The 16,342-nt window shown below is 40.3% G+C and overlaps 1 protein-coding gene across 2 annotated transcripts in view; it reads right to left on the bottom strand.

The window, feature by feature from the left end:
• The window catches only part of SYNPR (synaptoporin), a 222,702-nt gene that overhangs the window by 79,972 nt on the left and 126,388 nt on the right, over positions 1 to 16,342 (bottom strand). The window contains exon 1 of one of the 2 annotated variants that reach the window (XM_089518954.1): positions 8,400 to 8,732. The exons of the other annotated variant lie outside the window; for it this stretch is intronic. Within the exon in view, the coding sequence (XP_089375080.1) occupies positions 8,400 to 8,423 (24 nt within the window). The 5' untranslated portion in view covers positions 8,424 to 8,732. Of the gene's footprint in view, positions 1 to 8,399; positions 8,733 to 16,342 lie in introns of those variants that run through there. 2 annotated transcript variants of the gene reach the window in all.

Raw genomic sequence — 16,342 nt, 5'->3', positions numbered from 1 at the left:
GCTACTTTAGGTCTCTCAGTCCTCAAACAGCTTCTACCATATGAATAAGTTAGAAAGATTGGATTATTGTCTCAGTTCTATGGTCCAGTTCCTAGGCTAATTTTTGGGTCATATTATTTTAGAGTACTGAGGTCTGAAAATATAAAATCAATTTTCTTATATTGCTGGAAAGACATGAAAAGTGGCCCTCTGTTACCTTTTAGCACCGTTCACTAGGACATTGGATGTTAAGGTAGCACAGGAAGGAAGATTTGTGCTCTAGGAACAAAAAATGAGAATAGGTGATAAAGAATATTTTCATACTTCAGGAGCTAGTAGAGATTATCATGCCACTGTGAGGCATAGCTATATCACCTAAGTATGATATTACTATGGGTAGCTCCATTCAAATTTTCTTAGACCAGCCTCTTACAATGCAAGGAAAGCTCTTTCCCATCAAGCTGCTGTGATGTAAACTGATACCACTTTTTAATTAGGAAATGCTTTTACTTTAATCTCCCAACACATTTGGTCTAAATCATTCCAGCTAATGAGTTGCTGATGTCCATCTGTTAACAGCTGCTAAAGCTATCAAACTGATTTCAAGTCATGTGTATACCAATATAAAGAAGAGAAGTTGCTGTTGGGAATTACAATAAAAAATCCACCAAACTGTGGCCCGTTACAGACGGGCCTTAAACTACGGACTCAGTCTGTACTAGGGTTAAAAAGGGGTGTCGCTTCCGGACACCCCTAACCCTAGTATGGACTGAGTCTGTACAAGATGGCAGCGCCCCATCTACATGGGGGCCGCCATGATGGTGTCACGAACGCACCACCTCCAAACGAGGCGGTGTGGACGTGACGCCATCGCTCCGCATGAGGGCGCTTAATGCGCCCTTTCCGCGGAGCAGGAAGGAGCTCCGAAACGGAGCTCCTTCCTGGTTTGCATCGCTGGTGCAGCCGTGTGAAGGCTGCACCAGCGACACAAATCAGAAAGGGGCTGAGCGGCCCCTTTCTGGGAGTCCCTGCTGCCGTTGGGGTGTCCTTGGGGCTTGAAGCCCCAAGGACACCCCTTTCCAGGCTGCGGGGAAGGGGCCTTTTGCTGCTTCCCCGCGGCCCGGAAAGCGGCGGATCGGTGCCTCGGAGGCTGCCGTTCTGGCAGCTGAGGCCCCGATACAGCGGGGAAAGGGGCGGGTGCAGGCCGCCCCAAAGGGGCGGTCTGTAACGCGCCAGTGATACCTTTATTGGCCAACCAAAATGCACAATATACATGTTGCAAGCTATTGAAGCTTCACTGGCTTCTTCATCAGGCAAGGTGTTACAAACCAAATAGGAGAAGAAAACTGAAGATGTTAGTCATAGCCTTGCATTTTTCTGTTTCTCTTCTTAGTTAAGATGGTATGAAGGGGCATATCTTGTAGCTGGCACCTTCTCCTTCTGGCCATGTGGCAACTGAGAGATTCTCAAAGTCAAGGAAAGTTAACATCCATTTGCATCACAACAAAGATACTTCCTTTGCAATCCAATATGTCTCCATCCTAAATTGGGAATTACGTTGCCTTAAAAAAATACCACTGGCACCATGCAAAGTTTCCATTACTGAGCTTGTTTGACAGACAAAAGAAACCACTTCCCCACACAATATACGATTAACTCAGTGCCATAGGATAAGGTAATGGCCACTAGCTTAAATGGTCAGTTTCCTAAATTCCGGCGCGGTACAGACTGCCCAAAAAAGGGCGGCCTGCCAGTGCCTGTTTTTCCGCCAGAAGGAATCCTCAGCCACGAAACGGCGAGGCTTCCCGCAAGAAGTGGGTTCTTTTGAAGTCACGGTGGTGGCGTAACAAGTGTGCCACTGGCACACTCGTTACGTAAGTGCCACATGGCGCCATGTGGGCACCACGCGGCACTTATGTAACAATGGTGGTGCCCACGTAAACAGGGCTCCACCATTGTTATGTCCTCGTTACGTGCGAGGATTGCGGGGCGTGTGTGGGCGCTCTGTCCCCCAGGCAACCCTCACATGTGATGAGGGCACCTGAAAGGCTGGTATGTACCGGGCCATTATTTTTTAAAAAAACAGAATTTTGGAGAGATGGCACATGGGAAAATGTTGAGTGGGGAAAAAGGAAATGCCATCATTTTCACTTACTGTGTATATTTGAACTGCATAACCCAGTGTTTCCCAAACATTGTTTTTCCAGATGTTTTAGACTTCAGCTCCAGAATCCCTGACCATTGGTTAAGCTTGCTGGGGCTTCTGGAAGTCAAAGTCCAAAATATATGGAGGACATAAGTTTGGGAACTACTGGGAAAACAAGTAGTTATGCTGTTCTTGTCGTCAACTACCCTCAAGTCGATTTCAACCAATGGCAACCCTATGATTGAGAGATCTCCAAGTCACCCTATCCTCAACTGCCCTGGTCATCTCTTTTTCCTATTGCCCTCAACTTTACGAAGCATTATAGTCTTTTCTAGTAGTTCTTTCTTTTCATGACATGGCCAAAATATGACAATCTCACTTTAGTCATCGAAGGGCCGTTACAGATGGCCCTAAAGGGATGGCTTGATGCCACCCCTTTGAGAGCCGGATCAGGGCCACAGCAACTGCACACCATGGCCTGATCCAGCATTTTTCCAGTTCTCAAAGAAACGACAAAATGCCGCTTCTTTTTGAGGTGGAAAAAACCCACCCTTTCTGCAAAGACGGCAGCTATTCTGCATGTCTGTGGCATGCGGTGTCTAAATGCTGCACTGCTGGAGTGCCACAATGCCGCCTGCCATCTGGTCAGGCGGGTGGCATGATGCCGGCTTGGGGGCAGCGTCAGGGTGTGCATCATCTAAACACCACGCCCCACACCACCCCTAAGCCGGTGCTTACTACTGCTCTGTTTCAGCCTTTTGGTTTCTAGGAAGAGTTCAGCCTTGATTTGCTTTAGGACCCATTTATTTGTCTTTTTTGCAGTGCACAGTATTCTCAGAACCTTTCTCTAACACCACTTCTCAAATGAGGTGACTTTTTTTTCCTCCTGACAGCTTTCTGTACTGTCCAGCTCTCACATCTATACATACAAATGGGAAATACAATGGCATAGACAATCCTAACTTTAGTATTTAATACATTGGGCCCTTCCTAATTGATGTATGCTGGAAGCCGTGTAAGGTGCGCCTGCGTATGACACGGGCACACTTATGTATCTTGACACTTCAGGATCTTGTCTAGTTCTTTCATAGCTGACCTTCCAAGTCTTAATCTTCCTCCGATTTCTTGACTGCAGTCTGCACTCTGATGTTTGAGCTCAAGTATTGAAAGCCTTGAACTGTTTTGATCTCTTCATCATCTACTTTAAAATTATATAGATTGCCTTTGATTATAACTTTTATTTTCTTGATGTTCAGCTATAAACCTGCTTTTGCGCTTACTGCTTTGACCTTCCTCAATACTCTTTCCATATCTCTGCTATTTTCTGCTAGTATTATGGTGTCATCTCCATATCTTAGATTGTTGATGGGCATAATCCATACATATACACTAGTCATCTCTTGCGGAGCTCAACCCAGCATATCATTGCACATGCTGCAGTGGAGTGATAGAGGTGTGCATACATGCACATGCTTTATAGCCACCCCTGTAACCTTTAGGCATTCTGCTGAGCTGAAAGAGACCGAGTTCATAGTGGCAGTGCAATTTGACTTGGCTTGTGACAATGATGATGATGATGATGATAATAATAATAATAATAAGTTTATTTGTATAATGGCAAAGAATGCCCGAGCCATTCCTAAATCCTGCAGTAGGGCAAAATATGAGGCTAAGCCATATATATCTTCAAGTATACAAGAGCCCAATGAAAGCTTTTGTTCTCAACTCTGTTCACACAGAAGTTCACTAGGTTCTGCCTTGCTAACATGGCCTTATCCCAGCACCAAGTTGGGGGACAACCCCATACTGTATTAACATTCACATTACAACTTTTCTCTATGCCCTCCCCACATCAGCACTTTGCACCACTGGAAAAGTGGCTAAAAGGTTTCCCAGACTACCCAATCTCATTCATGAAAGGCTGTTGTCTCCTCTGGATAGCACCACCTCTGGATGTAGTGCTCCCATCAGGTTGGCTACCTTAAATATAGCCTAGAGCATAGGTACACTGACTCAGAGGCATGGTGAGAAGTGTTGATATAATTACGTGCTAATTTCACTCTTGAAGGACACAACAAGTAATATTAGAAATTTTCTTCCCTCTGTGAGGAAATCTTTGCTAAATGCCCAGTTTTCAAAGACCATTTGTAATTTTATTCTGCACAAAATTCACATGTGGATAGCTAAACAGGAAACAGTATTTTCTGTATAAAAATTGTGAATTTTGCACCAAATACGTTTTTCTAGAAAATGCTATTTTTGGCACAGAGAACACAGTTTTCGGTAGAAAGCCATCACATGTCATTAGTGTAAAAGAAACCCCAAACTTAAGATTCTCATCAGTGAGGATTCTTCTTGTCGGAGTTTCCCAACACTCAGAGAAGATTGTTTAATTTTTAAAAATATTTAAGTATAATGTTTTGAATACATTTTGCACGCTTTTTTTTTGTATATTCTTTCATACCTAATGATAATCCATGTGGAATGACAGCAAAGCATGCAATTCTCTCTGTCTTCCTACTTTTCCTTCCTGCCTTCCATCTGAAACATTAAGAAATTTTTGCTCATATAGCACTAGGTGCGAACCCAGGCAGTCTAGAAAGACTCACGTTGACTTCTAATACCAGTATCACCATCCCATGTGCCTATCCAGCATGTTCTTCAGTAACAACAATGAGCAATGTAGTTCCTTTAGCCAGGATGCAGTATAAAGTTGTCAGTATTGCTTAACCTTTTATAATAATAATAATAATAATAATAATAATAATAATAATAATAAATTTTATTTATATACCGCTTTCCCAAAAGATCAAAGTGGTTCATACATTTATCAAATTAACATCTTCTCTTTCTGCCAGCGAAATCAAGGCGGTATACACTGTTTTTCTCTACACGTAGATCTACCTTAAGAAATCAGTGGGTTGACCTCCATGGCAGTAAAATGACAATACCAACAAGAATGACTAGATAACATGGATATTGCAAACACTGGCCAACCCGAAAAACACACTAGCGCTTAAGTAGCACTGAAGTATTTGTGTACTGTACTACTAGAAAGAAAACCAGCATGATGTAGTGGTTTGAGTGTCGGGTCATGACTCTGGAGATTAGGGTTTGAATCCTGGCTTGGCCATGTAAACCCGCTGGGTGACCTTGGGCAAGTCACACTCAGCCTCAAAGGATAGCAATGGCAAGACTCCTCTGAAGAAATTTGCCAAGAAAACTCTATAATAGATTTGCCTTAGGATCACCATAAGACAGAAATGATTTGAAGGTACAGAACAACAACAACCACCACCTAAGAAAAACTCCATGAAAATGGGTACTCAGAACTGATTGCATCAAACTGTTAGGAGGCAATCCGTTACCACTTGATTCACATCTCTGGATATCTCAGACATAATTTCTTACTTTTATAAGAAACTGATTGCACAGGTTGGAGAATGCAGAAAGCGTTCTGAGCAAACATTTTTTTCTAAAAGTTTTGTTGTTCAAAAGACAAAGGTCTTTTTTAACACTTCACGATTACAGCACTTTTACTGCCATGGCTGCATCCCTCAAAATCCTGGCATCTGTAGTTTGGATAGGCACTATGGCTCTCTGGCAAAAAAATCTAAATAATTCTCAGAACCACAAATATAAGTATTTTTAGGATGGGCTCGTGGAATTTAAATTATTGTCAAGATGTAATAAATTGGGTAGTGTGAAAAAGACCTAAATGTAGGCATTATTTCCTTCCAAACACATGTATACTAAATAATAAAAGAAAACAACAACCTTGTATTGGGCTTGTGAAATTGTACAGGGTGGGTTTTTTTTCTTGAAGAATAATGATCTATCCTGCTAGTAGGGCCCTCATTATATAGTAGCCTTGGCTCAGCTGCTTTGACAATGGTCCAAAACACACTGCATAAATGATCCAGTTTGAGACCACATTAACTGTCCTGGCACAGTGCTAGGGAATCCTGGGAATGGTAGTTTATTGTGGCACCAGAGCTCTCTGACAGAGAAGGCTAAATGTCTCACAAAACTAGAGTTCCCAGAATTCCTTAGGATTGAGCCAGGTCAGTTAAAGTGGTCTCAAACTGGATTATGTATGCAATGTGTTTTGGACCAATGGTCCAATTTTCTATTTGGGTCCAGCCTATAGATTACACGTTAGCTCCACCAAACATGCCCAGTCATTATTACATATTGCTTCTGCTTTTCTCCCTGTCATTTCTTCCCCTTCATATTTCCAGTGGCTTTCCATTCTTGTTCTTTTTATGGCCAAAACCCCAAGGAACTTCACACACAGTGGTGGAAGCACAGTGTGATGGACCATTAAGGTTACCATTCAAAGGTCCACTTGGTGTTTGCAAATCAATAGAATTGATTTTCCAAGAGCAATGTAAGCAAAACCAGAAATCCTCCCACTTCTTGTACAATGAACTCAACCATATAACATCCTTTTAGATAATGCAATGAAGTACTGCTGAACAATGGACAGCTGTCATGTGCAGGATTATACAGTATACATGAAAGTCAGCCCAGTGACTTATTTCACAGGAGATTTATTTTACAAATGTCAAGCCACTCTGTCTTTACTTTCTTAAAACTCATTGACAAAATGACAAACTTAGGAGGTATTTGGAAGTTAGAAATCAATACTGTTTCCCAGCCACCCCAATACAGCTAGTAGCTGCCAGTATGAAAAATAAAGAAATATGGGATTTTTCTGAATTACAATTATTCCATGTTTATTCCAGAAATATGCTTTGCTTTCTGGCTACTGAGGCATTTGTGTTATCAAGCATAAGCATAACATTTTAGAAATAATAATTTGCTTATCCTCCGGATTATATTTTTGAAAAATTAATATATCTACAAATGAATTATCTATAGTAAATAGCATGTTTACACAATGCTTTAGAATATATTAAATGATTACTAAAACTCTAATTATTAGTGCCATTCATCACTGGTCACTGGATATGAAATGACTATATCCAGTTTTAACTCTCATGCTTCACTACCACACTATACTTATAGGACACCAGACTGCACTAAAGGCAGATGCCAGCTGGACATACTGGTATTAAGTTCCGTTTTAGCAGGAGAAATGAGGATTTTGTCCTGAAAACGCTCATCTGGGCAGCTTTAACTTTAATACTCATTTAGTTCCTCAGAACATTTGAAATGCAAGGCTTTAAACTTTAACTGAAAATACTTAGTTCCACCTTCCTCTCCCCACAGTTTTCAAGTTAAGTGCACTCAGCTTTCAAAGAAAACATGACAGAAGCTGCAGATAAAAGCTAAGCAGTGAATGACAAAAGCGAACCTTTGTTTGCGTGTGCTTTCTGAGTATTAAGAGCCTACCACAACACAACAATTAATTGATTTTTCTTGTACTTTTCAGAAACTTGGCATCTGCAATTGCCAGCTCCAGGAAGGGGTTTTTTTTTAAAAATCTGAAAGTATTATATATGACTTAATTTTGCAGTAAAAGCCTTAAAATTTCACTATGCAATCTCACCAGCTCCAAAACTTGTCGTTTTGCTCAGCAATGTCACCATTGTACACAATATTATACTGTTCCAAAATGCTGAATGTCATGTGCTATTTTGCATATTTTATTGTGTCATGTGGAACATTATAGACTAGATAAAGTCCACAGAAAACAACATCTTTAAGAAGTAAAATAGTTTTCTGCTTTATACAAGAAAGTCTGTAGGAAGATAAAATATGTCAAATGAAATGCTTATCCAAAAGTTTTACTGATCTGCAGTTTAACAAGAGACTCAATACTTAACTAGTTTTCTTCTTTTACTTAATACTTAATACCTTCCAAGAGCAGCAATACCTCATCTGCTGTATTACAGAATGGTACTATACAAACCTTCCTTTATTTTCATCTTATTTCAAGAACTACATTACCCCAGTTCTTCCACAATATCTGTATTTACACACACACACACACACACACACACACACATCCATATCATCGCCCAAACAGTCAATGACACATTAAACCTTATTCTCTATAATTCTTTGCCTATGTACATACTATTACAGTTGCATGAACTACAGAAGTTCACTCAAGCTCTTGCTTTCTTCACACAAAGTATCAGATATTCTTATAAGCATCTTGGAATCACACACAAACAGAATTCAGATCAGGACGCAATTGCTCAAAGAGACACATACAACAAAGGTGGATTAAGGTTTCAAAACAAGTTCCTTTAGACAACACAAACTGACAGCTATAGTCACTGAGGGAACAATCTTAACTTACCGGAGCAAATATCACCATACACATTTACAAAAGGTTTTATAATCCAACTTCCCTCATCTGAAAGAAGACAAAGGCTGGTTCATGCTAAAAATAAAGGCACCCAAAAAGCTCCTCAGTAGCCAGCAGTAGCTCCGTGTCCCTGGGTTTTTTTATGAAGCAAATAAAAGGAGAGCAAGAAAAATCAATGCTCAGGGAAAGTGAGATGATATACCAATCAGGCAGCAGCCACAGCCTTATTTGCTGGGGGGTGCTAGGGAAATGGTCTAATATTATCAGACAATGACTATACAGAGTCTAAAGGCAGGAATCTAATATTCCCCCCACACACTACACTACACTTGGTGAGAAGAACCTGAACTGCTTCTGTAGTGTGTACTTAGCCACTGCCTACAAAGTAGCACAATCAAAATGCAACACTCATTACTCAGATCTGCAAATGCACTAACTTTGCTTTCTGGAAGATGCCAGGTGGCACTCCAAGTCCTTCTGGGCTTGATATATAAGCACATAAGTGCACAGAACCATTTGATAAGAAAGTGGGAAATGCAGACAGGGAAAACTTTCCATTCTTTCTATGCAGTGGAAGGTGCATACATCCAATGTTTGTATTCAGGGGCTCTCATTCATTTTAAAGCAGACAAACTGTGTGTGGTAATTTGAGGTTCTTTTAAAAAGTGAATGAGGAAGCGCTTGTCCATGCCAAGGTGGTGGTGGTGGGGAGAGGAGTGGGAAAGGATGCTCGTACAGGCAGTCTATGGATGGTCAACAGGTAGCACTGTTTTCATTCTGAGAACAGGGCCAGAAATATTACATAAAATGACTCCCAAGGTGCAGAATTCAAACTACAGTCAGCCCTCCTTATTCACTGATTTTTATCCATGGATTCAAGCATCCACAGCCTGAAAATACTTTACAAATATACAAACTCCCATGGACAAACCTTGATTTTGCCTTTTTATCTGACAACATTTTGCTAGGCCATTATATTTAATGGGACTTGATCATCCAGGGAATTTGGTATCCATGGGGGTTCCTGGAACCAAACCCCAGTGGATACTTTTATTCAGTTTTCTGTTGGAAGTTGTATTTATTTAGGGTAGATCAGCAATGAATTTCTACAGACCCAGTTCAGTACCTTTTGTAAGAAGACAGCGATTTAGGACCCAGTTTCAGAAAACAGACATACTGTTTCTATTCAGGCATTGAAAACTTGTCCTCTGTGTGGACTCTGGTCTTTATAATGACCCCACAAATTCCCTACTCTAAAACAAGAAACAAAGGGAAAGGAGTTGTCACTTGTTGGATGACCTACAGGTTTCCTATACAGTACCTTGGGTGCATGCAGCAAATTGCCTGACTTACATTTCCACAAGTTTTAAATTTTAAAAAAGTAATTCCTTCATGGTGAAAGTGTCAGTCCTCTAAACTGGAATTACTGCAAAGTTATACCTGAAAGTGGTCTGGTTTCCTGTGATGACTCACTAGTTGCAGAACCATTTGATTTTACTGAATAAAAATGAGATCAGTTCACTGTCCCTCCCTCCCAGCCCCCTTTAATACCACTGAGTAAATACTCACTAAAACCAAAAGGCATAACATTGGAGCGAAACATTTTATTGAAGACAGATCTTTTTGCAGTTCCACATCAAAGCCAGAAGAAAACAAGCATCATCTCAAAATAAACTTAATGCACGTCATGCTTTTAAAAAATTAATCAGGAGATGGTTCAAGCCCAAGGGAAGCATCAGACTATGTCCTGCAAGTCTCCTGTACATAATAGTCTTGGATCAGCATAATCAGAGCAGGATTTGGTCTCCCACTACTGGGCTAGATGACAACAGACATCACAGGAGGTGAAAGTCAGAATGCTGAGACCAAAAAACAAAACAAAACAAAACAAAAAAAAACAACCCCAAAACCTCACATTCTGGGATCACAGGTGAAATAAATAAATAAATAAATAAATAAATAAATAAATAAATAAATATCCCTCTTGATATGGGAAATGTGAGTGACAGTGACAGAATTCTCTAGTACAGTATTTAAACTGGCGAGACAGAAGCTGAACAGCCACCAGTCCCACAGCCCCCACAGGGTCTAGCAGAGAAAGAAATAAGCAAATTTAGTCTTTGTAAAATGTATAAAAGTAGCTTTAGTTATAAAAAAGTTGTACATAATCAAATACATGATCTTATGGAGGAAAGAGGGAAAATGGCTGTACATTAGAGTGAAACAGGAAAAAAATGGCTGTACTGTATATCAAAATGACGTAGGAGGTCACCACAATACAAATCAGTATTTAATACATACATTCATTGGGGCAAGGGGCACAGGACTCCTGTGAAGGTGGGAAAACTGCATAATTTTTTTTTATTATTTCATAAAACAGCTTTCTAGGAATTTCTAGGTCATTCAGGACAATTGTATTGGTCAAGATCTGGCAGAGGTTGAACATGAAGTGCTGAGGATCTACAAATGCCTAGAGAAGTATTTTCTCTAGGAATCGCTGGGTCCTCCAGCATGATTTTTGGCTGAAGTTGACAGGAGCACCTAGAGATTCCTAGAGAGAATGTACTAATCAAATCCATGAATAATGAAATCCAGAAAAGTCAAAACCTCAAATGTGGAGGGCTGATAGCACAGGTATACAATTTATTTATTTATCTATTTATTTTGTGTATATCCTGCCTTTCTCACAACATGGGATCCAAGGCTGCTAACTCCAGCAATACTACATGTAAAGTTAGTGTGCTTTCTGTCATCCGCTGGAGGGTTCCATTTTGGGGAAGCATGAAGAATCCTATGATTTACAATTAAAGAAAAGCACCTCTTTGTGAAAAGAGTGTAAATTCTTTTTTGATTTGCCAAACTGGTGAGAACCCCAGTACAAAGCACACACAATAAGTCACCTTTCAGACTTGAGTACATCATCACATATTCAGACAAGCTTTTCTCTCTGATATATTTCTAAAAAGAAAAGATCAGCAGAATGGAATCAGGAAATGGTTCTCTTGAGCCCTTGCATAGTAATCTCCACTGGCTTAAATAATTACTTAATTTGAATTCCCATGGAGACATGTGCCCTAAATGGAAAAGCTATGTTACCTACAAAAATTCTCCAGCCAGAATTGATAGTAGCTCTCTTAGCTGTACCTCGAATAAGTAACTTTCTAAAACTTGGTAAAGTAAGTGCAGCAGCTACCAATGGACTGAGTGTCCTAACCACAGTTCTTTGGTCAGTCATTCAACGTTTCCAGGATCCAAGGCTCCTGGAGCTTCTCCCTTGTTCTTCTCTGTCTGGGAGAATTTTGAGGCCAGGCCAGTGCATCTTCTCCTTCTCTCCCATTAACTCTGCAAAATAAGAGAAATACAAAGATTATATAGGAGAGGAACAAAATCCAGATTTTTTTCTTGAGTACAGCACAGTTGCCCAATATGAATTAATGTTGTTCACAGTGGACACTACACAGGTCCCTTATTGAAAGAAAGGTGAGATTTACATTAACAAACAAAATAAGCAAAGACACAAACACACACAGGTAGCAGTTGGTTAAAAGTTCAGATGGTTCTTACAACAGCATTGCTTCCATGCAGTAGAAACAATGAATAACATCATGCAAGACTGACCAACTGTCATATTTTTGTACTGTGTGAAATAATGATGGAGAAACATGAAGGGGAGAAAAAAATTACAAACTTACCATAAACTCTCACTGTAATTGAACCAGGAATGATCTTCATGCTCCTGTTATTGTTATTCATTCCTACCTTTCCCCATATATCTTACTGAATCTCATTGTTTTAGATTCAAAATCATAAGAGAACCCACTCTGGCCTTCCAGAGCAGCTGGTGCAGACACAGGAACTTGTGGGGAGAGATACAAATGCCTTTTGCTCAAAGATCAAGGTCAAACGGGAATGCCAAGGTCAAATGGGAATGCCGGCTGTTGCTTTTTGTATCGTCTTCAGAACTGCATTCAACAGGAGATACCTCCTGCTCCCCATTTCCCCATGGCTCTTTGTTTCCTTCAGAACTCTACATTTCAAAATCCCATGAGTTACCTAAGATGCTGCACCTACCCCTAGTCACCCCAAGCTCCCTCCAAAGAGACAAAACACAATACATGATGGTAAAACATTGCCTTTGTGATTTTTCAGAAAGCTAAGCAATGGATTGGATCAAAATTTCAGAACATACTGTTTAACACTCAACTGCAGCAGGAGAAGCATACAGTTTGTTTAAAAAAAAAACAAATCCTCTCACTGTTATCTGGTTCAGACCATATTCCTTCACATACGAATGCAGAACATATCTCTGAACAGAAGTAAACTTGCAAAAAACTGCACTGTGAATCATTGATTTATTCAGAAGATCTGCAGGTGGACAAGTTCATTCCTGGGATGTTCAGTCTCCAGGAGTCCTGGAGTCCACAGAGAGGTGCAGTGGTATACTCTACACTGGAAGACAGACACTCACCTCTGAGGCATTTTCAGTGTGGTCTGTACCCCCTGCACTCCCATAATAACACCCTTGGCTGGATCTGTAATAGAGGCAGAGGCTTCAAGCCCCAAGGACACCCCAACAGTGGTGGGGAAAGGAGAAAGGGGCTGCTTGGCCCCTTTCTCTTTTGTGACGCTGGCGCAGCTGTGTAAAGGCTGTGCCAGCACCACAAATTAAGGAAGGAGCTCCATTTCGGAGCTCCTTCCTGCACCGCAGAAAGGGCACCACAGGCGCCCTTCCACAGTGCCAGGACGTTTGAAGGCTGCATGGTCGTGATGTCCTAATGGTGGTGCCCATGTAGAATGGGCACCACCATTTTGTATCATTTTGTTGGGGAGTCTGAAAGAGATGCCCCCGGGCAACCCTAGTACGTACACAGTACGTACTAAAAGGCCCTTCTGGAAAGGGCCATATTGAGAATGGAGCAAGCTTGTTTTCTGCTGCTCTAGATAATAGAATAGAAAAGAGATTCCAGCTCAACATTAGGAGGAACTTCCTGACAGTGAGCGCTGTTCAACAGTGGAACACACTTCCCCGGAGTGTGGTGTAGTCTCCTTCTTTGGAGGTTTTTAAACAGAGGCTGGATGACCATCTGTTGGGGTACTTTAATTGTGAGTTCCTGCATGGCAGTGGATTGGACTGGATGGCCCTTATGGTCTCTTCCAACTCTATGAATCTATGATTCTATGATTCATTGGCAGTCTGCCATCCAAGTACCAACCAGGGCTGACCTTGCTTAGACTCCAGGATCGGACAGGATCTGGTGTCTATGTACCTTACCAAACTACAAACCCCCAAAAATCCAGAGGATAGAGCATGTTAGTTGATGTGGCATCAGGCAGCTCATATGCTGTGGATACAACACACCCTTAGAGGAGCTGGAAGATAACTAGCTCAGCCCATAAAACTGCTTGGAACCACACAAATGTTTACCCTGCCCTACTCTTACATTGGAAATGCAATCACAGTAATGAAAGTAATATTTATATATCCCACCTTTCCCCAAGATTGAGACTCAATGTGGCTTACAAATGAAAACAAAATTTCAGAGCCTAGGGGCTGCCATGGAAAAGGCCCTGTCTCATGTCCCCAACAAGTTTACCTCAAAATGACAGTGCTGCTTTGCTAACACAGGTTTCTCCAAACCTATCAGCTTTATGTTTGTACTTGCAACGTGGAGCTTTCTAGAGCTACACTATTTAATTTGCATGAGCCACCAGAACTTTCCTGGTTTATATTCAGACTTTCTGATTATATTTACAAGGCTAAAGGCATTTACACTGTAAAACGCTGACATCTTAGTCCTTGCTAGTAAAATAATACGATGACAATATGCTAATAACCCTTCTGGCAACAACTCCCTGGGGAACTTTCCCCACTTCTGTATTCCTGTTTTTTTGTAAAAAAATATTTATTGGCAGAGCCTCCAAAGTAATTGAATCAGAAATACAAATGGAAATAATTTTTCCTTTCCTTTTGCAAATTGCATGCTACTTAATGAACACTCACCAATTCATTTCTAAATGCAAATGTCACATAATGCGTATCAGCCCATAGCTTGCTGCTGAAGTCTGAAATGGTAATGGTTTCATGGCTGACACAGTATTATGTAAGTTGGTTTCAGAGAGAGATTTTTGGCACACCAGATGTAAACAGTGGCATATTTCTGGCATTCTATTATTTTTCTTTAAAAAAAAGAAAATATGTTTCTCAATGGACATGTTTTTGCATACCTGATTCCCCTGTACTTCAGCAGAATTATTCCTGATTTACATCGGTATCAACTGGAACAGTAAGAGACCAAGTTATGGACAATGCTTAGTACTCACTGCAGCAGAAAATCTCTGGACTTCTTGTTCTCTTGCTTTATGTAGCTGTCTGGGAAGTTTTCTGTTCTCATGATCATGTCACAAGTCACTTTCGGTTTTGAGATTTAAAAAAAAAATTAGCAAATACTTGAGGGAAGAAGCTGTAGCTTAGCCTTTTAAGGATAACAGCCACAATTTTCCATTTGAGATGGAAAGCAGCTTATATTAGAGGCTCAAAAAGAGGTACATGTTTCTAGATGCCAGCATTAACATTTTAGTTTAATATGCAGCACTTCTGACATCCAAGTGACCAGGCGCTTGAGAATTTATTCCTCACCTTGATTTTATTTACAGAATCAAAACATTACTGGAAAGTGCAGCTCACAAAATCTGCAGTCTATGTCTACAATTGTGCTCTTCAGATGTGTTCTAGTGCATGGGCAAGCCATCACTCTCCCTCATTTGGAAGGGTACCTCGTAATCTATCTTATTCTTTGTATTGTCCTTTAACTTGTTATTTGCTCTTTCTTTTTATGGTTACTGATCATAATAAAAATTGAGTGACTGACTATTCAGCCCATCATTATCAACTAGTACCAGGTCAGGGAAAACTGGTCTAGGATTCCTTCTCCTGTATTACCTTGAGGCCAAACTAGATCCTGTTAAGGTAGGCAGAGTACTGTACATGAACACTCCCAACATAAACAAACAAACAAACAAAAGTTGTTGAGGAGGACTCAGTGCAAAACTCTGTTTTTTCCCTGATGAAATCACCCTCCTTATATTCCACTGGTAAAGTAAAACGCATAGGGTGTCACTAAGAGATGTAAAGAAATCTTACTAAGTTATCTCATTCATAACTAGACTGATTATTGACAGTTTGTTCATTCTTGTTAGATTTCTTCTCCAGCCCAAGAATGAAACAAGTGGCATTTTCCCCCCATTGAAAACCCACGTTCTTTAGATTTGTGAAATATATCTATGTAAAAAAATTATATGTTTTTGCCTTGTGAAGCAAACCACACACAGATAGCAAGCAGAGAAAGAACAGTTGATGACGAAAAAGGTGGAAACTATACATGAAGTTATATAATTTGATGAACAATTTCCACCTTTTTGGTCAATCAGCCAGTCTCTCATTCACACACACACACACACACACACACACACACAGAGCCAGAAGTTTGTCTAAACAATACTGATAAACCTTCTGAGTCCGTGAAAGCAGTTTACTCCACAGTTCATGACAGCATTTGTCCCACCATGTTAACATTGTTCTCTTCTATCCACGCCTCTGTGCTTCTTTTCATTCCCCTCTCAAACACAAAGCATTTAAAATATATCACCAATCATGCAGAAAAAGAAAACACTGAAGGGTAGGAAGGTGTAAGATGCTTTTCTATCATGTTTTTCTTAGTTACTAAGGAGTAGAAATCAGCTAATTACCATCAATTGTACTTTCAAGTTTTCAACTATCCACTCAGTGTAAGGCTGTTATTAAACTTCTAATTGCCTTTCTGATTCTACTTCCCACACAAGAATAATTATTTTACTCATAGCTAAAGTTGCAATACGGGCTTCAAAAGAAGAACTGCCAATCAAAATTCCCAAGTTGTTGCCTGGTAGAGAATTTT

Source organism: Sceloporus occidentalis, unplaced genomic scaffold (genome assembly GCF_023333645.1).
Source record: "Sceloporus occidentalis isolate IW3139 unplaced genomic scaffold, rSceOcc1.0.p SCAF_1, whole genome shotgun sequence".
Classification (NCBI taxonomy): domain Eukaryota; kingdom Metazoa; phylum Chordata; class Lepidosauria; order Squamata; family Phrynosomatidae; genus Sceloporus; species Sceloporus occidentalis.
Note: the sequence above shows the minus strand (reverse complement) of the source record. Positions and strands in the feature narration are given on the sequence as shown.